General features: G+C 40.4%; 1 protein-coding gene across 13 annotated transcripts in view; it reads left to right on the top strand.

Annotated features, from left to right (window-relative positions):
* Positions 1-25,889, top strand: part of FAM169B (family with sequence similarity 169 member B) — a 98,010-nt gene that overhangs the window by 43,453 nt on the left and 28,668 nt on the right. For 9 of the 13 annotated variants that reach the window (XM_029236663.1, XM_029236664.1, XM_029236672.1 and 6 more), the window contains 2 exons: positions 1,034-1,119; positions 6,038-6,215. In XM_029236663.1, coding sequence (XP_029092496.1) covers positions 1,034-1,119; positions 6,038-6,215 — 264 coding nt within the window. Of the gene's footprint in view, positions 1-353; positions 656-1,033; positions 1,120-6,037; positions 6,216-25,889 lie in introns of all 13 variants that reach the window. The other 4 variants (XM_029236669.1, XM_029236667.1, XM_029236666.1 and 1 more) reach the window with 1 other exon arrangement.

Here is a 25,889-nt window from a genome sequence, read left to right as displayed (position 1 = left end):
ATCCTGTCCTGGGGCAGCAGGTGGAATGATGGGACCTGGCAACTGCAGCATGAGCAGGGGAGAACTGACGCATTCATTAGCAGGTGCTGAGGGCATCCTACCTGCCTGGCCCTGTGTTGGGTGTTTCACACCTGATCCTCATTGGAATTTGTTAGCCACCTTGGGTGATCAGTTTGGGCAGCTCTGATGAGGGACTTAGTGAGGTTGAGAGTGTTCCAGGATCACCTCTACTAAGCAGCAGGACCCATGTCTAAACTCAGAGTGGGTGGAATCAACAGGCCTCAGTGACTGTCTAGACAAGGGCGGGGCATGTGCGGGGTAGGAGAGATGTCTCTACCCTTCCTCTCTTGCAGGTCCCAGCCCCAGAGTCTTCTTATCCAAAGCCCCACCACCACCCCTGCATGATTATTCCTCATCAACAGCTGACCCATCTCTGGCCTCTTGGAAAGAGCACTGAACTTGGAGTCCAGTGGCTGAGGGTTGGACCCGACCTCAGCCCTCCTAGCTGTTTGCCTTCCCCTCTCAGAATGTTAGCGTCCTCAGAAAAATGCAGATGACAATTTCATCGTGAGAATGAAAGAAAAGCATGTAAAAGAAGCCAGCGTCAAACCCAGCACCGAGGGTGATAAGAAGATGGTTTGTTCCATGCCCTTAGGTAATGTTGGGTTTGACTAAATTTGCGGAGTTCCAAGTTGTGTCACATAGTTGGACTTTGAAAAAAAATATAATTCTCACCCATTGAATTTGTCAATATTGGTGTGTAGCCTCTTGCGCCCAGTAGCATTGGGGTACATCCTGTGTTGGGGTCAACAACAGGCCATCTCTGCAGACACCTGTGAAGTCCTTTCAGGTGACAGTGGTCACTCTGTCCTGGTCAGTGCTCTCAGACAACTCAGCTCTAGAAACATCGCCTGCTTTTGCTGCACATAACTTTCCTTTGCACCTTCACAGTGGCTGCATGTTGCTAAAACTGCCCCTTTGGTGGCCAGTTGGCCATGTGTACATCATTGTTTTCTCTTGGCTTCCTCTTTAGTTGTGGCTGTTTACATGAAGGAGTCCTGGTGGACCACTGAAGATGTACTAAGAACCTCTGATCCTGCAAGAGAAGGTCTGATAAAGGTGAGGTATTGCAAATTTAAGTGGACATTGCAAAACAGGTTTTAAAGGTCAGTGTACTTATTATCATGTTAATAATTTAAAGCAGTCTACCCCTGTGGATTCATTTTCTAGCACTGCTGTAACAAAGTGCCAACAAACTGGGTGGTTTAAACAACAGAAGTGTATCATTTCCCAGTCCCAGAGGCTAGAAGTCCAAAATCAAGGTGTTGGCAGGGTTGGTTTCTTCCGAGAGCTGTGAGGGAGAATCTGTTGCAGGCCTCTCTCCTAACTTATGGTGGCCTCAGCTTTCCTTGGCTTATCAATGGCATTCTCCCTGTGTCTTCCCATCCTTTTCCCTTTTGTCTGTCTATCTTTGTCCAAATTCCCCTCTTCCATGGGGACAGCAGTCACGTTGGATTAGGGCCCACCCGAATGACCTCACCTTGACGTGATCATCTGCAAAGACTCTATTTCCAAATAAATCACGTTCACAGGTGCTGGGGGTTAGGACTTGAACATCTCTTGGGGGGACACAGTTCAATCTACAGCACCCTGCCAGCAAGGAAACTAGTAGTAAATGGCTATATGCAACAGATACCTGGCTATTGGTAAATCTCTCTTACCTTCCTGAGTGGCCTCTCACATCTTAATTTTGAAACTTTAATCCACATCATCTCTCTAAGGTGCAGGGAGGTTCTATTTATTGCATTCCAGTAGTGTTTATTGGTACTTACTATGAGGTAGATACTATGTTAGATGCTAGCCTGTGTATTACCCAGACTTTTCACAGGGATTATCTGACTTCAGAATCTTTAAGGTATTTGTTTTGCAGACAAAGAAATTGAAGCTGAGCCACACAGCTTGTAAGTGATTTAACTGGACACAAATGCTAGTCTCTCTGACAGCAGGCCTGGTGGTCTTTGAAGCACCGTGGCTTTATAGAGACCTAGGATGACAAGGGTGAGGGTTCCTTGTGGCTAAGGATGTTCAATATCTTTTCACATACTTATTGGCCATTCATATGTCCTTTTGGGGAAAATATCTATTAAAATCCTTGGCCCACTTTTTAAAAAATTTATTTGTTTTATTTATTTTTGGCTGTGTTGGGTCTTTGTTGCTGTGCGCGGGCTTTCTCTAGTTGTGGAGAGTTTACTCTTTGTTGCAGTGTGCGGGCTTCTCATTGCAGGGCACGGGCTCTAGGCACGTGGGCTTCAGTAGTTGTGGCACATGGGCTCTAGAGTGCAGCCTCAGCAGTTGTGGCGCACGGGCTTAGTTGCTCCATGGCATGTGGGATCTTCCCGGACCGGGGCTTGAACCCGTGTCCCCTGCATTGGCAGGTGGATTCTTAACCAGTGTGCCACCAGGGAAGCCCCCTTGGCCCACTTTTTAATTGGATTGACTTTTTCCTGTTGAGTTGTAAGAGTTTTTCTATATTCTAGATGCAAGTTCTTATTGCATATACGATTAACAAATATTTCTCCCCAGTCTATGGGTTGTCTTTTTCAAGTCTGTTTTCCCCCCAGCTTTGTTGAGATATAATTGACATACAACACTGTGTAAGTTTAAGGTGCACAATGCGTTGATTTGATACACTGCAAAATGATTACCACCAGTGTTAGTTAACACCTGCATCACATCACATAATTGCCATTTCTTTTTTGTGGTGAGAACATTTAAGACCTCCTCTCTTAGCAACTTTCAAGTATGTAATACAGTATCATTAGCTACAATTACTATGCTGTATATTAGATCCCCAGAACTTGTTCATCTTATAACTGGAAGTTTGAACCTTCTGACCATCTTTCCCTCTCCCCCACCGCCAGCTCCTGGCAACCACCACTCTAGTCTCTGTTGCTATGAGTTTGGCTCTTTCATGTTACATGTATGAGATCATGCAATGTTTGTCTTTCCCCTTATTTCACTCAGTATAATGCCCTCAACTTCCATCCATGTTGTCACAAATTGCAGGATGTTTTCAGGTCTGGTTTTAATTGACTTGATAGACATTATTATTATTATTAATTTTATTTTATTTTACGCTGCGTTGGGTCTTCGTTGCTGCGCGTGGGCTTTCTCTAGCTGCGGCGAGCAGGGGCTACTCTTCATTGCGGTGCGAGGGCTTCTCATTGTGGTGGCTTCTCCTGTTGCGGAGCATGGGCTCTAGGCACGCAGGCTGCAGTGGTTGTAGCACGTGGTCTCAGTAGTTGTGGCTCGCAGGCTCTAGTGCACAGGTTCACTAGTTGTGGCGCATAGGCTTAGTTGCTCCACAGCATGTGGGATCTTCCCGGACCAGGGCTCGAACCTGTGTCCCCTGCATTGGCAGGCGGATTGTTAACCACTGCACCACCAGGGAAGCCCGATAGATATTATTTTGAAAAGGGTTTTCTTCCACTAAGTTAACGATGGCTGGAGCTTCAGCAAATGGGTGCTGCCTGGCATACACACACACACATCTGCCTGTGTGTGTCATTGTCTGTGCCTGAAGCAGGTGGTATGAGCGGTTGGGTGTTCTGAATCCCAGGAAGAGTTTGATTTGCTTTTTAAATATATATATATTTTTCAGAACAAGAGTGGTCACTTCCCTTGTGTATCAATCCTTCTAAATTTAGGTGAGGAAAACCCTCACATTTTCTGAAAATGTGGCTTATGTTGTGAACAGAGAGATACTTGGATGTTAATTCCACTTAATGAAGCAGGTTGTAAAGATCTGTCTGCCCCAGCTGTATGTAGGGATAGTTTCCCGCTCCATTTACAGAACTTGGTGTCTTGACTTTTTTTTCTTTTAATTACATTCTGTTTCTTAGCCAGCTCTTCTTTACAAATTACCAAACCAAACCAAACCAAACAAAAAACCAACTTTCTTAGTGTTCTTTCTATGAACATAATTAGTGGTCCTAATTGAGGGATTAGAACTGGTTCTTAGTTTTGTGTTTTGAGAAACATTTCTAAGTCAGAATCACATGTCACACATTTTTTTCCCCCTGTAATGAAATTGGACAAATTAAGTGCATTTTCTTTTTCTCCTTTTTTCTCCTGCCAGTTTTTGATTGGATATTTCCCTTCTGCCAGATGCAATCTGTTTTTCTCTTCTGGCTTTCCTCTGAACTTTTTGGTTTTATAAGTTGAAAAATATAGCCTCCCACATTACACCCCTTGGGTTTTGTGATGAACTAGTTATTCTTAAAGTCTGAACTTGATTTGGCTGCTACTGTCTGAGATACAAAATTGAGGTGGCTTCTCAGAGTTAAGCTGGTGTGGCTTTTGCAAATCTTTTTCTCATCTAAGATTTGGCTCCAGATGAAGGTGAAACGTTTTGCATTCTGGGCCAATTAATAAGTTTATTGGCACTAAACACTTTGTGCCATTTGCTAGAGGGCTGCAAGCTAACTTATTTTTATTATTGGAGCATTTGAAAAACATACAAATGTCTGAGAGACCACTTAGGCAGTCTTCTCCCTTGATTAGTGGAGGAAACTGAAACTGAAAGGCGTTGTGAGTTGCTGAAGATCTCCCAGCAAATCTAGGCCAAGAAGCCATGACCACAATGATGATGGTGATGATAATAAACATTTAAGGGTCCAGTATTAAATACAAAACCAAACATTCATATTTATTTCAAACTTCCCTTTCCCAACGCTCTAATGGATGAAAGTGCAGAAGGGAGCCACTGGCTGGGCTGTAGCAGGTACCCTGGCCTGGGACTCAGAAGTCCTGGTCTGGTGCTGTAAACCTGCCTGCCTTTGACAGAGCCCTTGTCCAGCTGTCTTAAGGCCTCTTCAGAATAAGGCAGGGAAATCAGTACATGTAATCTTAGCCTCTTTGAGCTTCAATTTCCTCACCTATAAACCAGGACCTCTCTGGCGGGTGGTGAGAATCGAATGGTAGCAGGTGGGGGGCAATCTCAGCCCAGGTAATACTCTTGCTGATTTCACGGCGCTGCATAGGATGGGGCGACAAACACCCACACCCTTAGGCTGTCACACAGCAATGTTGTTGAAATAAAAGCTAATAAAACAATACCATCACTTTGTCACTAGCTGATTGGTTTCATCTCAAGTGCCACATTTTAGCGGTTGCTTGTAGTTGTCCGGGAGACTGCATTTAGGAGGATCCTGAGACCATATCCAGGCTCAGCCACATAGAGTGGGGATTGATTAGTTACGTCTGCTGTGGGTGCAGGAGTGGGAGGCCTTCATTTATGCCACACCTGTGCCATCCGTGGGCTATACAAATGCAGAGAATATGAACAGGCAGGAGCAGGAAATCATTTTGACTTGTTAATGGTCAAGCTCTTTTGTGGGCCTGACCTTGACCACAATACAGTTTCCTCAATTGTCATGACATTGCAATGGGTGAGAGACAGTTCCATTTTGTAGCCTTAGGATGGGCTAGGCCTTGAGTCCCAGTAACTCTCTGGGGTTGGGACTCTAGTATGTGCTCAAAATCTGTCACAAGCCATTGAAACTCAGTTGCTCTTGGTGTAGCAACTGGACACCAATAATTATCCCCAATTATTTACCCTCCTTCTGAGGGTCAGAATTCTGGGGCTGTTGTTAAAAATGGCAGACTGGGTTTATCTCTGGACACATCCAGGGTTTCTGCTGAAATTGCTTGCCTCTATGTAACCTCCTGTTTCACTGGCATGTGACTGATTGTTCTCTGTCTCTTCACATTCCATGTCTGTGGTCCTGGAGACCCAGGAGGCCCCTCTGGCCATGCTCCTCGCTCCTGGAGGCCAGTGCATGTGAAAGGTCAGGGGTGGGAAAACCTCCGTGAGAAACTATGATCCGCATTTTGGATCTTGAGCATGAGAAGAACTGTATGGTGGGGGAGCCCACACCTGGCCCCGGGGTGTGGGTTGATTCCAAGCATAGAATTTATTGTGTCTGATTTTCCCCTCTTGTCTCACTTAGATGTTCTTTTTGTTTTTCCTTCAAAGGTTCAGTCATTTGGGGAAAGGATTGTGCTTTTTATTCTAAACGTCGTTATTTTTGGAAGACTGGAGAGGAATTTGGATGATGATGACATGTTTTTTTTACCTCACTCTGTGAAGGAGGAGGCTAAAATTCTGTGGAGAGACGGAGCAGCTGTTGGATTTTACACAACCAAAAGGAAAGGTAAGGGCCACGCGGCCGTGTGGGGTCACTGCCACTTCAGGCTCTGCGGGGGAGGCTTCTGGGTGTCTGCCTGCCTTGGAGGACTCCTTGAGCCCAAACGTTACTTGGAGAGAATCTTCTGGCACGAGAAGTATCACTAATTCAGCTGTCATGTAAATAAGCCGAAGGTATGGATTTCATTTTCACCACATTTCTCGTTTTACTGGCAGAGTGAATATTCATCATGGTCCTTGGATTCCCAGGCAGTGCCATGTCCCCCGTAAAATACTTGTTGCTGTTAATGGTTGTAAAATGACTTTGCAAGCTCAATGCTTTTCATTTCTTTTCTTTAATGTTACCAATTAGCTGTCAGGAAAAATGCCATTGCTAATAGCTGACATGTGGTGCAAAGGCACACTGGATGCCAAGATTTATAGACATTACCTCAGAAGAGAGGGAGGTCGGCGCGATAACGAGGTTAGGGTAAAATCCTGGGACTTATTTTTAGGGGCTGTGATGAGCAGGGAGTGTGGAACTTGTACTACTTTGTCTAAGAGATCAGTCTCTTCTTTAATGATGCTTTCTTTAATAGTTTCTTTGATTTTGAAAGGCTGTCAACATCTCTGACCCAACTGGTCCAAGCCCCATCATTTAATTCTTACAAAGTTCTGAATTTTAGCAAAAATAAAATTTCCCGGTACACCACCATAGATATGCTGTTGTCTTGAGTTGAGTGTTTTTCTCTGGGGATAAAAAGGCTATGATTATGGTTTTGAGCTGTGTTCACATTGTGTATGTGTTCCACCTGTCCAGGATGGAGTAAATCTGCGTTTCAATTTTTTCCCTCGGTGTGGTGTGAGATGACCAGTTTCCCACGCAAGCAAGTCATGTAATTAATTATTTGTCAAGGTCAGTCATAGAGGCTGAAGCACCTGTGTCTTTCAGCTTCTTGGGTCATGAAAGCCCTTTGTCCTTTGTTTTGATGTACTGTTTCACTTTTTGGGGTGGCTGTATTCTTTAGTCATTATTTAGATAGACCAAGGATCTGGAGAATACTTGAAATGGAAGTATTTTTGTAATTCCTCTTTCTTAGGAGACCCATTTGTTGTCATTTTCTACCAAATAGCTTGTCTTAAATCTGTAGCTAAATCATTTGTGCTGTAGATGTCCTACTAATAGAAACAAAAACTGTTAACAGATTCCAACCTGATGTGTGAGAACCACAGCTAAGGGGCAGAAGGAGCTTGACCTTGGTCTTGCCCACTGCTGCTGTTGCTCCTGGTTGCAGTGATACCCCAGACTTTGTTCTGTGAGAATTAAGCAGAGGCTGGATGTGGCTGCCTCATTCTTCCCAAGGCAGACCCAGAACCTTGGAGTGGAAGGAGGATATTATGGTGTTGAGTTGAGGCAGATCAGTCTAGGTGCTTGGATTTCTGCCTCCTCTTCATTTCTGACGAATTCCACGAATTTGATGGAAAGTTCTCTGAAGCTGCTTACTAGGTATTGTTGTTTTCATCCATGCACTGATTTTTTTAAGTGGCAATTGACTGTTAGTTACTCAACAACTGAGTTAGTTTAAAAAGTATCAAATGAGGGACTTCCCTGGTGGTGCAATGGTTAAGAATCTGCCTGCCAACGAAGGGACATGGGTTCGATCCCTGGTCTGGGAAGATCCCACATGCCGTGGAGGGACTAAGCCTGTGCGCCACAACTACTGAGCCCGCGTGCCACAACTTCTGAAGCCCTCATGCCTAGAGCCCATGCTCCGCAACAAAGCCACTGCAATGAGGAGCCCTTGTACCACAACGAAGAGTAGCCCCTGCTCGCCGCAACTAGAGAAAGCCTGCACGCAGCAATGAGGATCCAACACAGCCAAAAATACATAAATAAATAAAAAAATTTATATATTAAAAAGTATCAAATGAGTAGAAAGTTAAGTAAATAAAATATATTTTTCAGGTATACATTGCCAATTAAAAACATTTTTTACTGCCTATTTCTGGATTAGCTTATTTTTGGAGAGACAGAATAAAAGCATTTCCATGGAATAATTATATAGACCTTGCCACCGGCAATGTTTGAGAGTTCCAATCACTCTACATCCTTGCTGGTACTTGGTGTTGTATTTTTAATTTTAGTCATTCTGCAAGATGGGAAGTGGTATCTAATTTTGGTTTTAATTTGCATTTTACTAATGATATTGATCATGTTTTCATGTGCTTTTGTTATGGTCATATATCTTTTTTGGTAAGTGTCTGCTCAAATATTTTTGCCTACTTTTATTGCGTTATTTGTTTTCTTATTATTGAGCTTTGAGCATTCTTTATGTGTTTTAGATATTGGTTCTTAATCAGATATATTTTGAAAACATTCTCATTTTGGTTTAATAATTTTTTCAAAGAGCAGAAGTGTTAAATTTTAGTGGTCTAATTTATCATTTACCAATTTTCATTATAATTCAGTTCAAAATATTTTCCAATTTACTTTGTGATTTCTGTGGTTCCTTTAAAAGTGAGTTTTAAATTTCCAGATATTTGTGAGCTGTTCCAGATGTTTTATTTTTTGTTGATTTCTAATTTAATTCTGTTGTAATAAGATAATATAGTCTGTAACTATATTATCTTATTAAATTTTAATATTTTGAAAACTGTTGAGAGTTGTTTTATGGCCCTGTATATTATTTTGGTAGACACTCCATATGGACTTGAAAGAGTGTGTGTATTTTGTAGGTATTAGGTTTCATGTTTGGTTAGGAAATGTTGGTTAGGTTAAAGTGACTGATGGTGTCATTCAGATCTTCTATATTCTTAACTAATATTTTTGTCTAAGTCTATGAATTTATGAGGGAAGTATGTTAAAATTTTTATGATTGTGGATTCTTCTCTTCTTTTAGTTGTCAGTTTTTACTTTGTGTATTTTGGAGCTTTGTTATTAGTCACATCTAATTTATAATTGCTATATTTGCCTGATGTATTGACCATTTTGTTATTATGAAGTGCCCTTCCACTTGTCCCTAGTAATATCTCTTGTTAAGAAGTCTATTTTGTCTGTTTTTAATACAGCCACTTCATCTTCTTATGCTCACTGTTTGCACAGAATATATTCTTTCTAGCTTTTTACTTTTAGTCTATGTCTTTATATTTAAAGCATGTGTATTGTTGACGGCATACAACTGGGTCTTGGATTTTAAATCTAGTTTTAATAATCTCTGCCTTTTGATTGGAACATTAGTCTATTTACGTTTAATTTTTTAAGATTTATTTAATTTTGGTAGTGTTGGGACTATGTTGCTCCTCATGGGCTTCTCTAGTTGTGGCGAGCGGGGGCTACTCTTCATTGTGGTGTGTGGGCTTCTCATTGCGGTGGCTTCTCTTGTTGTGGAGTACGGGCTCTAGGCATGCGGCTTCAGTAGTGGTGACACGTGGGCTCAGTAGTTGTGGCTCATGGGCTCTAGAGTGCAGGCTCAGTAGTTGTGGTGTGTGGGCTTAGTTGCTCCGCAGCATGTGGGATCTTCCCAGACCAGGGATCGAACCCATGTCCCCTGCATTGGCAGGCGGATTCTTAATGACTGCGCCACCAGGGAAGTCCCCTACATTTAATTATTGATATGATTGTACTTAGATCTTCTCTGCTGCAATTTGTTTTGTGTCTTCTGTTTCTTTTTGTTTTTCTCTGTTCTTCCTTTCCTGTCTCCTTTTGTTTTAATCAGATTTTTTTTTTTTTTTTTTTTTGCGGTACGCGGGCCTCGCACTGTTGTGGCCTCCCTTGTTGCAGAGCACAGGCTTTGGACGTGCAGGCTCAGTGGCCATGGCTCACGGGCCCAGCCACTCCACGGCATGTGGGATCCTCCCAGACAGGGGCACGAACCCACGTCCCATGCATCGGCAGGTGGACTCTCAACCACTGCGCCACCAGGGAAGCCCTTAATCAGATATTTTTTACTATTCCATTTTAATTTCTCTCTTGGCTTTCTAGCTTTATATTTTTGTATTTTTTAAAGTTGTTGCTCTAGAGATTACATATGCATCTTAAACTTAAATTAACTTAGAGTGAATATTGAATTACTTAAGGTAAAATATAGAAACTTTGCAATAGTGTATTTTTATGTACCCATCATTTTATTTACATAACTGCTATTGTTATATGTTAGATCTGTTTGTTATAAATCTGTTGCTACTGACTTATAAGTTTTAATTTAAGTAGTTATATCTTTTAAAGATGTTAAGAAAAAATACATAGTTTAAAAATATTTACCCACATATTTACCATTACAATTTTTTTGTATAGGTCCCAGTTGCCCTTTAGGCTAAAGTACTTCCTTTAGCATTTCTTGTAGTGGAGTTGCTGGCAGTAAATTCTCTCAGGTTTTGTTTACTGAAAATGCCTTTATTTCGCCTTCATATTTGAAGGGTTGTTTAGCTGGATGTAGAATAATTAGTGTTAGCTTTTTTTGTGTGTGTGGCACGTGGGCCTCTCACTGCCGTGGCCTCTCCCGCTGTGGAGCACAGGCCCTGGACGTGCAGGCCCAGTGGCCATGGCCCACGGGCCCAGCCTCTCTGCGGCATGCGGGATCTCCCCGGACCGGGGCACGAACCCGTGTCCCCTGCATCGGCAGGCGGACTCCCAACCACTGCGCCACCAGGGAAGCCCTTAGTGTTAGCTTTTTCCCTCAGAATTTTGAATACGTTGTTCCAGTATCCTCTGGATTTCATAGTCTTGGGTGAGAAGTCAGCAGTTAATCTATTGTTGTTCGTCTTACGTGACATGGCATTTTTCTCTGAATGCTTTTAAGACTTTCTCTTTAGCTTCTTTTGCAGTTTAATTGATTTGTCTAGGAGTGATTTTATTTTTGTTTATCTTTTTGGGAGTTTGTTGAGCTTTCTGAATCTTTAAAGTTTTCTACCAAATTCAGGAAGTTCTTGGCCATTATTTCTTCAAATTTTTGTGCTATTTTCTCTTTTCTTTTTCTGGGATTCCAGTTATATGTACCTTGGGGTTCTTCACATTGTCTTGCAGCTCTCTGAAATTTTGTTCATTTTTCTTCAAACATTTTTCTCTTTTTTGGCTGGATAATTTCTCTTGAACCATATTCAACTTTATCTGCCATCTCCAAACTCTTGTTGAACCTATTTAAAATTTTCAGTTACTGTACTTTTGAGCTGTATAATTTCTGTTATGTATAGTTTCTGTTTCTTTGTTGAGATTCTCTATTCATTGAGCATATATTTCCCTTTAATTTGAAAAGTTAGTTCTTTGAACATATTTGTAAAGCTATTTTAAGTTCTTTGTCTACCAAATCCAACATCTGGGCCTATTTAAAATCAGTTATATTAGAGTGACATCAGCAACATGACAGAGTGAAAAGCTCCCTTTCAGTCAACAACCAGTAAAGCATCCACAGCTCAACAAAGGTGGCCCTGAGGAACCCACTGGGATGCCAGAGATTTCCACATATCTGCACATTTAAAGGTGGGTGGACTGGAACACATAGGGGAGGCAGAACTGAGGGAACAGCAGCCCAGCTCTCTGGCCATGGAAGCTGAGCCCATAGCCCCAGAGAACACATAACAGCAGGGGAGGCAGTGAGCACAACTCTGGCCTCGCAGCCGCAGTGGTGCCTGCAGCCACAGGTAACTGGGCAGCAGCAGCAGTGGGGCCTGAGACCCCATTCCTCCAGCCACTGACGTGCTCACAACTCAGGCCCCCTACTCCTCCACACACAGTGATGGAGTCTGTGAACCTTACAACACTGGCCATAGCACAGGTGCCTGGGCAACCCCTGCTCCGCCCACCCTCATCCTCCCCCTGTGGCAGCAGAGTCTACAACTCAGGGGATCCTGGATGCCAGGGAAGAGCCCATCATCCCAGTGACATTAGCAGCAGGAAGGCATCATTGACCCCTGGAGACACAAGAAGCAGTAATGAGGACACGGGCCACACCTCTGACAGAGGTGGTGGAGGGTAGAATGTGCCAACTCTCAAACATAACTGGAGGCAGCTCAGGTAAGGAAAACCATAAACTTGTGCTATAGCGCCACCTACTGGAAAACAGAAGAAAGACCTCTAATTTCTAACCTGTTGAATCATTAGAATTAAGCAGAAAGATATTTGCTACTTCAGATGCATGGGCAGAGGAACAACTCATCATGTGCCATGAAGAGCCAAAGTAACGCCATGCCACAAAAAGAAAATGACAGTTCTCCAGAAGCCAAATTTAAAGTCACAGAATATTGCAATTTAACTGACAAAGAATTCAAAATAGGTGTCATGAAGAAATTCATTGAGCTATGAGAAAACTCAGAAAGACAGTTCAGTGAGCTCAGGAGTAAAATTAATGATCAGAAGGAATACTTTACTGAAGATATTGAAACTCTAAGAAAGAACCAAGAAGAAATTCTGGAGCTGAAGAACTCAATAAACAACATAAAGAATGCATTAGAAAGCACTGGAAATACATCAGACCACATGGAAGAGAGAATTAGTGAGCTTGAGGACAGAAATCTAGAAATGATGCAAGTAGAAGAGGGAAGAGAATTAACATATAAAAAATGAAGAAATTCTACAAGAGCTATCCAGCTCTTTAAGAAGGGTGCATATTAGGGTTATGGGTATCCCAGAAGGAGAAGAGTGGGAAAAAGGAGCAGAGAGATTATTTAAAGAAATCATAGCTGAGAAATTCTCAAACCTGCAGAAGAAACTTGATATATACGTCCATGAAGCTAAGAGAACACCTAATTGCCTCAATGCAAAAAGACCTTCTTAAAGACACATCATATTAAAATTGTCAAAAGTCAATGACAAAGAAAGAATTTTTAAAGGCAGCCAGGGGAAAAAAAAGGATGGTAACCTACAAGGGAACCCACAGAGGCTATCAGAAGATTTCTCAGCAGAAAGTTGACAGGCCAGGAGGGAGTAGAATGACATCCTTAAGATACTGAAAGATAAAAACTGTCACCCAAGAATACTTTATCCAGCAATATTATCTCTCAGATATAAAGGAGGAATAAAGACTTCCCCAGGTAACTAAATACTGAGGGAGTTCATCAACACTAGATGTGCCTTACAAGAAGTGTTGAAAGGAGCTCTTCTACCAGAAACAAGAAGGTAAAAGGACGCAAAACTTTGAGTAAGGTGATACATAGAATCAGAAAATTGTAACTCTTTATCAGAATAGGTATTAAGCATTTTATTATAGCATAAAGGTTAAAGGGGGAAAATCAGAAAAAATAATTATAGCTACTTCAATTTGGCAACAAACTCACAACATGAAAAGGGATAATTTGAGACAACAAAAATGCAGAAGGGGAAGGGGAAGAGGTCAGAAACCCTATAGGTAAATGAAGATAAGATGTGATCAGCAGAAAAAGGACTATTTTATCTATGAGGAGTTTTATACAAACCTCATGGTAACCACAAAACATAAATCTAGAGCAGAGACAATAAACATAAAAAAGGAGGAAACTGAAAAAAATCATAGAAAACCACCAAACCAAGATGGCAGGCTGAAACACAAGAACAAAGCAACAACAGTGATATAGAGAAACCAGAAAACAAAAGATAAAATGGCAGTAGTAAGTCCTCATTTACCAATGATTACCCTAAATGTAAATGGAGTGAATTCACCAATCAAAAGACACAGAGTGGCTGGATGGATTAAAAAACAAGAAACAACCATACATTACAGGAGGCTCACCTCAGCTCTAAAGACAAGCATATGTTAAAAGTGAAGGGATGGAAGATAACACTCCAAGCAAATGCCAGTCAAAAGAAAGTGGGTGTAGCCATACTCAACAGACAAAATGGACTTAAAGCCCAAAAAGGTAACAAGAGACAAAAATGGACAGTATATAATAATAAAGGGGACAATTTATCAAGGAAACTATGTGATTAATATATATATATATGTATATATAATGCATATATATATGCATTTAACATAAGAGCACCAAAATATATAAAACAATTATTAACAGACCTAAAGGGAGAAATTGACAGCAACATAATAATAGTAGGGGACTTTAACACCCCACTTACATTAATGGATAGATCGTCCAGACAAAATAATCAACAAGGAAACTGAGGTGTTAAATGAAACATTAGACCAGATGTATTGGATAGATTTGTACAGAACATTCCATCCAAATGCAGTGGAATACACAGTCTTCTCAAGTGCACATGGAACTTTCTCAAGGGTAGCCCATGTGTTGAGACACAAAACAAGTCTCAGTAAATTTAAGAAGATTGAAATCACATCAAGCATCTTTTCTGATCACAGTGGAATGAAACTAGAAACCAACTACAAGAAGAAATATGGAAAAAATCACAGATATATGAAGACTGAACAAAGTGCTACTGAACGACTATTGGGTTGATGAAGAAATCAAAGGAGAAATAAAAAATTACCTGAAGATAAATTAAGATGAAAAGATGACATACCAAAATTTATAGGATGCAGCAAAAGTGGTACTAAGAGGGAAGTTTATAGCAAAACAGGCCTACCTCAAGATACAAGAAGAATCTCGAACAATTTAAACTTACACTGAAAGGAACTAGAAAAAGAAGAACAAACAAAGCCCAAAGTCAGTAGGAGGAAAGAAATAATAAAATCAGAAGAGGAGAAATAACAACGGATACCACAGAAATACCAAGGATTACAAGAGAATATCATGAAAAGCTATATTCAACAAATTGGACAACTTAGAAGAAATGGACACATTCTTAGAATCATACAACCGTCCAAGACTGAATCATGAAGAAACAGAAAATCTGACTAGACTGATCACTAGTACAGAGATTGAAACAGTAGTCAAGAAGCTCCCCACAAAACAGAGGTTCAGAACCAGACAGCTTCACAGGTGAATACTACCAAATATTCAAAGCTTTAATGCCTGTCCTTCCCAAACTCTTCCAAAAAATGTAGTAGAAGGGAGTGCTTCCTAACTTGTTTTGCGAGGACAGCATCATCCTGATACAAAAGTCAGACAAAGACAGCACACACACACACACACACACACACACACACACACACACACACAGAGTGATGAAAATAGTTATATGTCTATGATGAACATAGTTCAATATCTCTGATAAACATAGTTGTAAAAATTCTCAACAAAATATTAGCAGACAAAATCCAACAATACATTAAAAGGTTCATACACCATGATGAAGTAGGATTTATTCCAGAGATGCAAGGATGGTTCAACATATACAAGTCAGTCAGCATGATACAGCACATAAACAAAATGAAGGATAAAAAACATATGATTATCTCAGTAGATCTAGAAAAAGCAGTTGACAAAATTAAATGCCCACTTATGATAAAAATTCTTAATAAACTGGTAGAAGGGACATACTTCAACATAATAAAGGCCATATGTAATAAACCCACAGCTAACATCATACTCAGTCATGAAAAACTGAAAGCTCGCCCTCTAAAATCAGGAACAAGATAAGGGTACTGGCTCTTGCCACTCTTATGTAATATAATATTGGAAGTCCTAGCCAGGGCAATTAGGCAAGAAATAAAAGGCATCCAAATTAGAAAGGAAGAAGTAAAACTATTTGCAGATGATATGATTTTATATATAGGAAAGCTTAAAGACTCTACCAAAGAACTATTAGCAATAACAAGCAAATACAGTGAAGTTGCAAGGTATAAAATCAACATGCAAAAATGTGTTATGTTTCTATATGCTAATGATGAGCTAGCAGAAAGAGAAATTAAGAAAATAATACCATTTACAATTGCAACAAAAGGAATCAAATACCTAGGAATAAATTTAACAAGGAGGTGGAAGACCTGAAATGGAAGAAGACAAAAATAAACGGAAAGATATTCTGTGCTCATGGATTGGAAGAATTAAAATTGTTAAAACATCCATATTACCTAAAGCAATCTACAGATTTAATGCAATCCCTATCAAAATACCAAGGATATTCTTCATAGAAATTAAGCAAAGAAATTCTAGAATTTATGTGGAACCACAAAAGACTTCAAATAGCCAAAGCAATGCTGAGAGAAAGGGCAAAGCTGGAGGTATCACACTCCCTAATTTCACACTCTTTTACAAAGCTATAGCAATTAAAACAGCATGGTATTTGCAGAAAAGCATACATAGATCAATGGAATGGAATTGAGAACCCAGGCATAAACTCACATATATACGAACTATTAACTTACAACAAAGGAGCAAAGAACATACAATAGGGAAAGGATCGTCTCTCCAATAAATGGTGTTGAGGAATCTGGACAGCCACATGCAAACAAATGAAACTAGACACTATCTCACAACATACATAAAAATCAAGTCAAAATGGATTAAAGACTTGAATGAAAGATCTGAAACCATAAAACTCCTAGAAGGAAACATAGGCAGTATACTCTTTGACATTGGTCTTAGCAATATCTTTCTGGATCTGTCTCCTCAGGCAAAGGAAACAAAAGCAAAAATAGACTACATCGAACTTAAAAGCTTCCATGCAACGAAGGAGACCATCAACAAAATGAAAAGATAAACTACCAAATGGGAGAAGATATTTGTAAATGTACATCTTATAAAATGTTAATATATAAAATATTTAAAGAACTCATACAAATCAACAACAGAAAAATAAACAACTTGATTAAAAAAAAATGAGCAGAGGATCTGAATAGACATTTTCCCAAAGAAGACATACAGATGGCCAACAGGCATATGAAAAGATGTTTGACATCACTAATTATTGGGGAAATGCAAATCAGAACCACAGTGAGATATCACCTCATGCCTGTTGGAATAGCTGTTATCAAAAAAGCAAGAAATAACAAGTGTTGGTGAGGATGTGAAGAAAAGGGAACCTTTGTATGGTCCCATACACTGTTGGTAGGAATGTAAACTGGTGCAGCCACTATGGAAAACAGTATGGAGATTCCTCAAAAAATTAAGAATAGAACTATTATATGATCCAGCTATCCTACATCTGAGTTTCTAAAGAATATGAAAACACTAATTCAAAAAGATATATGTTCATCACAGCATTATTTACAACAGCCAAGACATGGAAACAACTTAAATACCCATCAGCAGATGAATGGATGAAGAAGATGTGGCATACATACACCATGGAATACTATGCAGTCATAAAAAGATGAAAACTTGCTGTTTCTGACAACATGGACAGGATAGAACTTGAGGGCATTATGCTAAATGAAATAAGTCAGATGGAGAAAGACAAATACTGCATGATTTCTCATATGTGAAATATAAAAACAAACAAAACCCCAAAATAAATGAACAAACCAAACCTAATAAAACAAGCACCTAGATATGGAGAACAGAGTAGTGGTTACCACAGGGGAGGGAGTGGAAGGGGGAGGGTGAAATGGGTAAAGGGGATCAACTGTATGGTGACAAATGAAAAATAAATTTTTGGTGATGAGCATAGTGTAGGGTATTCAAAAGTATAAATATATTGTACATGTGAAATGTATATAATGTTATAAACCAGTGTTACCTCAATAAAAAATAAATCTAAAGAAAAAAGAAAAAGATAAAATCAGTTATATTGACTATATCTGTTTTTGTTTTTTTTTTTTCCTGAGTGTGGGTCACAGTTTCCTGTTTCTTTGCATGTGTTGGTTGAAGGCTAGATGTTGCAGATATATTGCAGCAACTCTGACTTTTTATGTGTGTTTTTGAGGATTTTTGATCTGGGAGGTATTTAGCTTGCCTGGATTCAAATCACAAACTCTGTCTCCTTTGATATGTAACTGCTGACACGTGTTAGTACTATGTCTCATGGCTACTTCTGTAGCCTGGCTCTGTAGAGGTCTTCCCTGTGCCTGCAAAGTTGATGGCCAGACAAAGATTTGGGTATGGACGTTGCTGATCCCTGTGGTTTCCTTGTGTCTGCTGGTTTTGGGCTCTGTACCCTTACCCGTCAAACCCATTTGGTTTCAGCTTTCTGCCAGTTGAGCTGCCCAAGTTGAGGAATGTACTTGGTTAAGAAAAGCAACAGAGTCACAGATCTGATCATGTGTAGTTCCATCTTTCAAGGGTGGATATCTCTCTGGTTTCTGACTTCTTTTGGTTGAGTCCTCTGGATTCTCCTTCACTCATGTGTAGATTATTTATGAGCCAGGGATTTGGGCAGTTGCTCTGAATTAAGGTTTCATTCATTCTGTGGTTTCCATGTTGCCACTGAGCCTTTAAATTTCCAACTACTTTCCTAGTCCTAAAATTTGATCTTTGATGCCTTTAGCTGGTAAGGCTGCAGCGTTTCCCACCAATATTTTCTGTAGCCTTGGGGGTTGAGTTATACCCTGTGGCCAGTAAGCTGCAAACTCACAGGTTTTAACCTATTTCATTTGCAATTTTCTGAAATTAAAATTTCTTCTGGTTTCTATGTGCTTTTGAATGCCTTATGGTATCTGTGAGTACTTTTTTAAAATTTGTTTCTAAAATAGTTATTATATATGAGACTCTGCATGACCACTTAATTTACCATCATCATCTGATGGGGACTCTGTCCAGGGATGAATCACAGAATTTTATTCCTTGCTTTCCCATCCCTTTTTATAAGTAGAGCGAGGGATTTGCTCTGATGAATTAAAAAATGGTTGATATTAGCAACATGCTGATAAATTAAGCAAAAAATAATTTAGATAGTGAATAGATATTATTTACAATGTTTTATTATTTTAAACATATGATTTGTGAAAAAAATCACTGGCGAATACTTGTGGTTTAATTGACTATAGGAGGAGTTAATAGTTCAAAAGTTCAGAACAGTTAATGGTGTTTTTTCAGTCGTGGCCCTGTCCTTGGTGCTTGTCACAGCTTCATGTAGTGTTGTGTTGATACCTAGGTTATGGGCGTAGCACATGGCATGCTTTCCAACTTTGCAGCAGTACAATTTCTCTTCATTAGCTTAGATCCACATGATTCAGAATATCTGTTAATTTAGTTTCAGCTAGGCTGCAGCTTATAATTTCATTCTGTGACGAAAAGAAAATATGCAGATTCATTGCATAAACTGGATCACGGGCGGCAGGTTGCACCTTTTTAAGAGTATACATTGTTTCTAAGCACATTCATTTTTGTATGTGTGTGACTTTAAGTATTATTTAAAAAATTGTCGGACAGTAAAATTGATTTCTTTTTTGGCTTTTCAGTTCTGTGAATTTTATAATCACAACCATAATTAAAATACAGGATAGTTCTCCACCCCCCTCTAAAACTCTTTCTTGTTCTAATCTTTTTCACCCCTTAGCCCCCCACCCATAACCCCTGGCAACCACTGATCTGTTCTCTATCACTGTAGTGTTATCTTTTCTGGAATGTCACGTAGTGGAATCAGACCGTATGTAGCCTTGTGAGACTGACTTGTTTCACTTCTTCATGATGCTTTTGTGACTCGCCCAAATCATTGTGTCTGTCAGTAGTTTGTGCCTCTTTAGTGTGAGGAGAACATTCAGTTTTGAAACAAGTGGGTGCCTTGGTATAGAATGAATGAGATCTTTTCAGGTAGACCTCTCTTTGGGAACATTTGTTAATGGGCCAGTTTGAGTTTCTCCCTTCATTTGATAGTTCCATAATCGCCTTTCTTACAAAATATTGACACTTTAGTCATTTCATTATTTTGTGCTGAAATTCTCCCTAGATAACCAAAATTAGTGGGGTTTTACTTTAACTTTTGCCCTCAAACCATTAGTCCACAAGACAGCATTCAAGGAAAAAAATACTGGACTGGTAAGTGGAGAGTCGGCCGATTTAAGGCAGGGCTAGTAAGTATTTTGCTTTTGTATAAAAATATATAACAAACAGCTTTGTGTTTCAAATTCCTGAAAGCCCAACACTAATGCAAATCGTAAAAACAGGAATGGCACTTAAAAGTGTTCAATTAAGTGATTTGCCATCTAGACAAGCGTGTGACCTGTGAGACGGCTGTGATGCCTTGAAGTGGCCTCAGCTGCCCTGCTGGTCACCAGGGCCTTCTGCTCTCCCCTCCCCCTGATACTCCATGTCACAGGCCACTCCTACCCTGTTGTCCCCTCAAGCAGGGGGCCTTCATGCCATGTTCTGGACTTTAGTGGAGACATAAGCAGCAAAAGAGGAGTAGTGGGAGTGTGGTGTAGGTTCAGGTACCAGCTCTGCTGTCCGATGAGAAAGGGGTTGCTGTTGTGTGGAAGCGAAGGGCTTGCAAGATGGGGTATTGGAAGGGTGCAGGGGAAGTTCATGGGACGCAGACCGGCTTCCTGTGCTGGGTTGGGTACCCAGCTGCTGCTCCATTCTCATCTTTGCAAGTCATCTTCCTTTGCTCACTTATGTTTCCTGCTTCCTCATAACCTTGACTGTAGTTTGCCATGATGCCCACCCGGCTCTACCTCTACTGCCTTACAGGGCTGAGACCTATCATAGTCCCAGTTTCACTTCATTCAAAACCTCTTGAAAGAATCAGGTTGGTCCAGCTGGCCTGCAGATTGAGTTCTTGTGGATCATGGGTCCACCTTGGTGGGCAGGCTTTCATGCTTCCGATATGGCCACCTAGCCTCAGCTCTTTAACTGGGGCTGTGGTAGGGGCAGTTTTAAAGAAAAACCGTGGCTGAGCAGACACCCCATAATCATCCACGGGAGGATCCAGTTGATAAAGTCTCAGCCTGGGCTGGAATACCTCCAGTCAGGACCACTAGGCAGCCCTTCATTGCTGCGTAATGCCTAATGGATAGAATGTTCCAGCAGCACACTCTGTGCTGCTTCTCTGTCCTGGGCCACAGGAGTTCTTGGGCTGTGCCCCAGACCCCCGGCACCAGACACCGGCACTGGAATGGGGCCCAACAATTTATGTTTTAACAAGCCCTCCAGGTGATTCTCATGTTCCATTCTAGAGTTTGAGACCCACTCACCTAAGGCATGCATTTTCAGTGGTAGTTTCTTTTGCTTTAAAAATTTTTTCTATGTTCTGTGTCATATGAACTGGATAATGTGCAGAGTCCAGTGTTATATTAAACCGAAGCAGTTCTTTCTCCTGTAATTGACAAATGAGATGAATTACTGGTACAAATTTTCTTATGTTAAACCACCGGGGATAAATCCAACTTGGCCAAGGTTACTTCCTTTAAGCAAATAAGATTTTCTTCAATATTTTAAAAATGAATCTAATTTTATGGCACCTTATAAATAAATTCCTGTTATAATAATCAAACATATAGAAAGAAATGATACTTTTCAAAGAGGAAACACTATAACTAAAGCTTATCTCCAAGTATATCTTGTTTTGGGGTGGTTCATGTTAATGCATTATTTTCAGTTGTTTTTGAGAAAAGATGATTATTATACAAATAGGATTCTGAACACTTAGTCTTGCTTGTTAAAAGTGATTTTTTTTTTTTTTGCGGTACACGGGCCTCTCACTGTCGCGGTGTCTCCCGTTGCGGAGCACAGGCTCTGGACGCGCAGGCTCAGCGGCCATGGCTCACGGGCCCAGCCGCTCCGCGGCATGTGGGATCTTCCCAGACTGGGGCACGAACCCGTGTCCCCTGCATCGGCAGGCGGACTCTCAACCACTGCGCCGCCAGGGAAGCCCCCAAAAGTGATGTTTCTCTGGAGCAGGTGTTGGCAGCTATGGCCCGTAGACCAAATTCTGCCTGTCGTCCGTTTTTGTAAATAAAATTTTATTGAAACACAGCTTCGCGCATTCGTATCGTGCATGGCTGATTTTGCTCTACAACTGCAGGGGTGAGTGGTTGTCCCCAAAGCCTAAAGTATTTTCTACCTGACCCTTACAGAAATAGTTTGCCAGCCCCTGTTCTAGAGAACACAGTTTAAATGTCTCATATTAAAAAAAAAAGATTTTATCCAAATTGATGTTAGTAATGCTCCTCGGTGGGGAGAATTTGGGAACATCCAGACCATTTAGTGGTATTGTCAATAGATCCTCAGCTGCCCCAGGTGCCCAGGGAGTGTGGCTCTAACCTTGTGAAGCGGGCTCATGACAGACATGCAGTATGACTGTCACGAAAAGATAGTGTCAATGGTTAGCAAAAGTTAACACTTTTAGCTACTACTGTTTTGAGTTTCCCAGGTTTGAGAGTATCCCAAATATCTCTATAGTTTGCACTTAATCTCTTGGACTAGCAACTGTGACTGTTTGGCCTGCATTTGGATTTTTAGAGCAATTATACTTAAAATGCTCCACAGAGCCAAGTGTCTACAGCAGCTACTGTCAGCGTATCGCCTTTGGGCGTTAGCAGTACAAACCCGGACAGGTGCTCACAGCCACACAAATGCAGCTTTGCAAAAGGAAGTGTGAAGAGAGCTTTGGCCGGGCGCTTGGCTCTTTTGAGTTCTGTGGACCCACACCTTAACTTTCCTGGTGCCCAGGTCTTGAGTGTCAAGGCACCCGGGCAGTGGAAATACACTATGGCATTTGTCTTGCCACTTGTCTTTTATGTTGTCTTCCTTCTGACAAATCTTTTTGAAGCAGATACTGTTTATTCCGCTACTTCCTGGCTGTCTGCTGCTATCACTGCCCTATGGTGCACCGTCTGTCTTAGGTGTCCTAAGAATATATTCCTCTCTTCCTAGAGTAACTGTCTTCCTCTTTGTCTTTGATTTGTTGGGGTACGTATTGTTAGGGGGATAGCCTGCTGGTGCCCCCTCCTTTACTCTTTGGTGGGCTTCATCTTATCCTCACAGATCTTCCTTCTTCAGGTCCTCCCAGGCTGTTGATGGAAAAGCCCTCTGTGTGGTGTTAGTTCATGCCTGGGCGTGGTAGTTTCACCCTGGATACCTTATTGATCATTTGTATCTCCCCCAGAACAGCCTGGGGCATGAGCAGAGAAACCAGTTACCAGTGGAGTAACTTTGTTGAGTTCGGTTTGCTACTGTTGGTTTGTTTTTTGTCTTATGTTCAGGAACTACTGTTATTTGCTTAATTATCTGATCTTCATTTGCTTTTTATCTTTTTCTCTGAAAAGGTTACAGTGTGCTCATAGGCTGAGTCATGGACTAATGTCTCTTTTTCTGTGCTCTGGAAGGCTTTCCTGGGAAAGTTGGCAGAACTTATCTCTAAAGTCACCTGACCTGGTGTGTTCAGTGTGGGAGGGATTTAAACTACTGCGTTCAGATTTCCATGGTCATAGGATAGTTTAGTTTTTCTGTTTTTCTGTGAGTCAGTTTTGGTCGGTTGTAGTATCTTAGGAATTTGTCCTTTTCATCTGTTCAAATCTATTGGCCTACAGTTATTTACAGTATTCTCTTACCTTTTAAATTTCTGCCACATCTATAGTGATATATCTATTTTAATTCCTAATGTGCTTTATGAATTGCCTTCTTTCTGGCTTTAGCAACTCTTGAATTTTTTTAAAAAATACTTTATGTTGTGTCTTTGTTTTTGTTTTAATTCATTTCTATCCTTTTTGTCTCCTTCCCTTTAATTTCTTTGCTGTGGTATCAACACTCCCCATGAGCTGATGAAAGCCAGTTGGGCAGCTGTTACTGACAAAAAGGAGCCAAGTCCTATGTTTTTAACCTTTCTTGCCCCTGTCAGCTGCCATGTCTATAAAATGGGTAGAGTGGATGAGATCATGGCTAGGGTTCCTATCAACTGTTCAGTGCTATTGTATGTGGGAAGGTTTCCTAGGATTTTACGTCCTGATTATGAATGGGGAGTCCATTTGTGTGCAACCAGCTTGCTCTCTCAGCCCCGTTCACAATCAGGCTGTAATATTCTTATTACAGTTCATTAATATTCTTATTAAGAGGCCAATTTGTTGCTTTGTGAATTGAGATGGGTTTTATTTGACCAACTTGAAAGTATGATGAGCCTTTAGGAAGGGCTGGTGCAGTGTTCCTCTGCCCCACCCCAGATTTTTATTTTGAAATAATTTTAGTTTTACAGAAGAGTTGCAAAGATAGGACAGAGAGTTCCTGTTATACCCTCACTCACCTTGCCCTAATGTTAGCATCTTACATAACCATGGCACAGTGGTCAAAACTGAGAAACTAACATTGGCTGATATTCCAGCAGTGTCCTTCTCTTGTAGGATCTGATCAGGAGTCTTTGTTGTCTTTAATCTTCAGGTCTTCTTAGCCTCCCCTACCAATTTGGGACCATTTCTTGGTTGTCCTTGTCTTTCATGACCTAGACATTTTTGAGGAGTACTGGTCAGGAGATTTATGGAATGTCCATTAATTTAGATTTGTATGATATTATCTCATGATTTGACCAGGGTTATGAGTTTGGGGCACAGTGAAGCATGCTTCTCCTCACGTGGTCATATCAGGTGTGGGGTACAAGATGCCAACGTTACTACTGGTGATATTCACCCTGATCACTCAAGGGGGTGTCTACCCCCTTTCTATACTGTAAAGTTATTATTTTTCCCTTTCCTTATTTAATTGTATCTTTCGAATACAATTTAATACAATTCATTGTATCTTTTCAAATCAGTTTTTTTGAAGTATAATTTTACATCCCATAAAAGTTGCCAATTTTAAGTGTACCATTCAGTGACTTGTTTTTCAGCAAATTTAGAGAGTTGTATGACCAGCACCACAATCCAGATTTTAGATATTTCCATCACCCCAAAAAGTTGCCTTTTTGGTGTCAGTCTCTTTCCATCTCAGCTCTAGGGAACGACTGCTCTGCTCTCTGTCTCCATCAATTTGCCTTTCCTGGATGTTTCATATAAATGGAAAGATACAGTATGTGGTCTTCTGTGTCTGGCTTCTTTCACTCAGCTTGGTGTTTTTGAGGTTCATCCAAATTACAGCATATATTAGTATTTTATTCCTTTTTATTGCTGAGTAATGTTCCATGGTATGACTGTACCACATTTTGTTTATGCATTTACCAGTATGGTTTCCAGTTTTTGGCTATTATGAATAATGCTGGTATAAATACTTGCATACACGTCTTTGTATGGACATGTTTTTGTTTCTCTTAAGTGGGTTCCTAGGAGCAGAATTGGTGGGTCTTTGGTTAGCATATATTTTAACTTTTTAAGAAACTGCCAAATTATTTGACAAAGTTTCTGTACCATTATGTATTCCCAGCAGCAATATATGAGGGTTCCAATTTCTCCACATCTTGTCAACGCTTGTCTTTTTGATTATAGCCATTTAGTAGGTCAAAAGTGGCATTTCATTGTGGTTTTAATTTGCATTTTTAAATGACTAATGGTGTTGAATATCTTTTCACTGATTATTAACCATTTGTATGTCTTCTTTGAAGAAATGTCTGTTCAGATCATCTGTCCGTTTTTAATTGGTTGTTGGTTTTCTTTTTGTTGAATTATAAGAGTTCTTTATATAGTCTGGATATGTCTTTTATCAGGAATGTGATTTGCAACATTTTCTTACAGTCTGTGGCTTGTCTTTTTATTTTCTTTGTGGTGTCTTTTGAAGTACCAAGTTAATTTTGATGAAGTCAGATTTACCAGTTGGTTGTGTCCATTGATGTCAAAGCTAAGAACTCTTTGCCTAACCCAAGGTTGTGAAGATTTCCTTCTGTGTTTTCTTCTAAAAGCTTTACAGTTTTAACTCTTATATTTATGTCTAGATACATCTTGAATTAATTTTTTAAATGATGTGAAGTAAGGGTCCAGCTTCATTTTTAAAAATCCCTTATACATTAAAAAATTAGCAGATTTTACTTTTTTTTTTTTTTTTTTTGTGGTACGCGGGCCTCTAACTGTTGTGGAGGCTCCGG

Source organism: Monodon monoceros, unplaced genomic scaffold (genome assembly GCF_005190385.1).
Source record: "Monodon monoceros isolate NGI ecotype Baffin Bay Population unplaced genomic scaffold, NGI_Narwhal_1 Super_Scaffold_21, whole genome shotgun sequence".
Taxonomy (NCBI): Eukaryota; Metazoa; Chordata; class Mammalia; order Artiodactyla; family Monodontidae; genus Monodon; species Monodon monoceros.
Note: the sequence above shows the minus strand (reverse complement) of the source record. Positions and strands in the feature narration are given on the sequence as shown.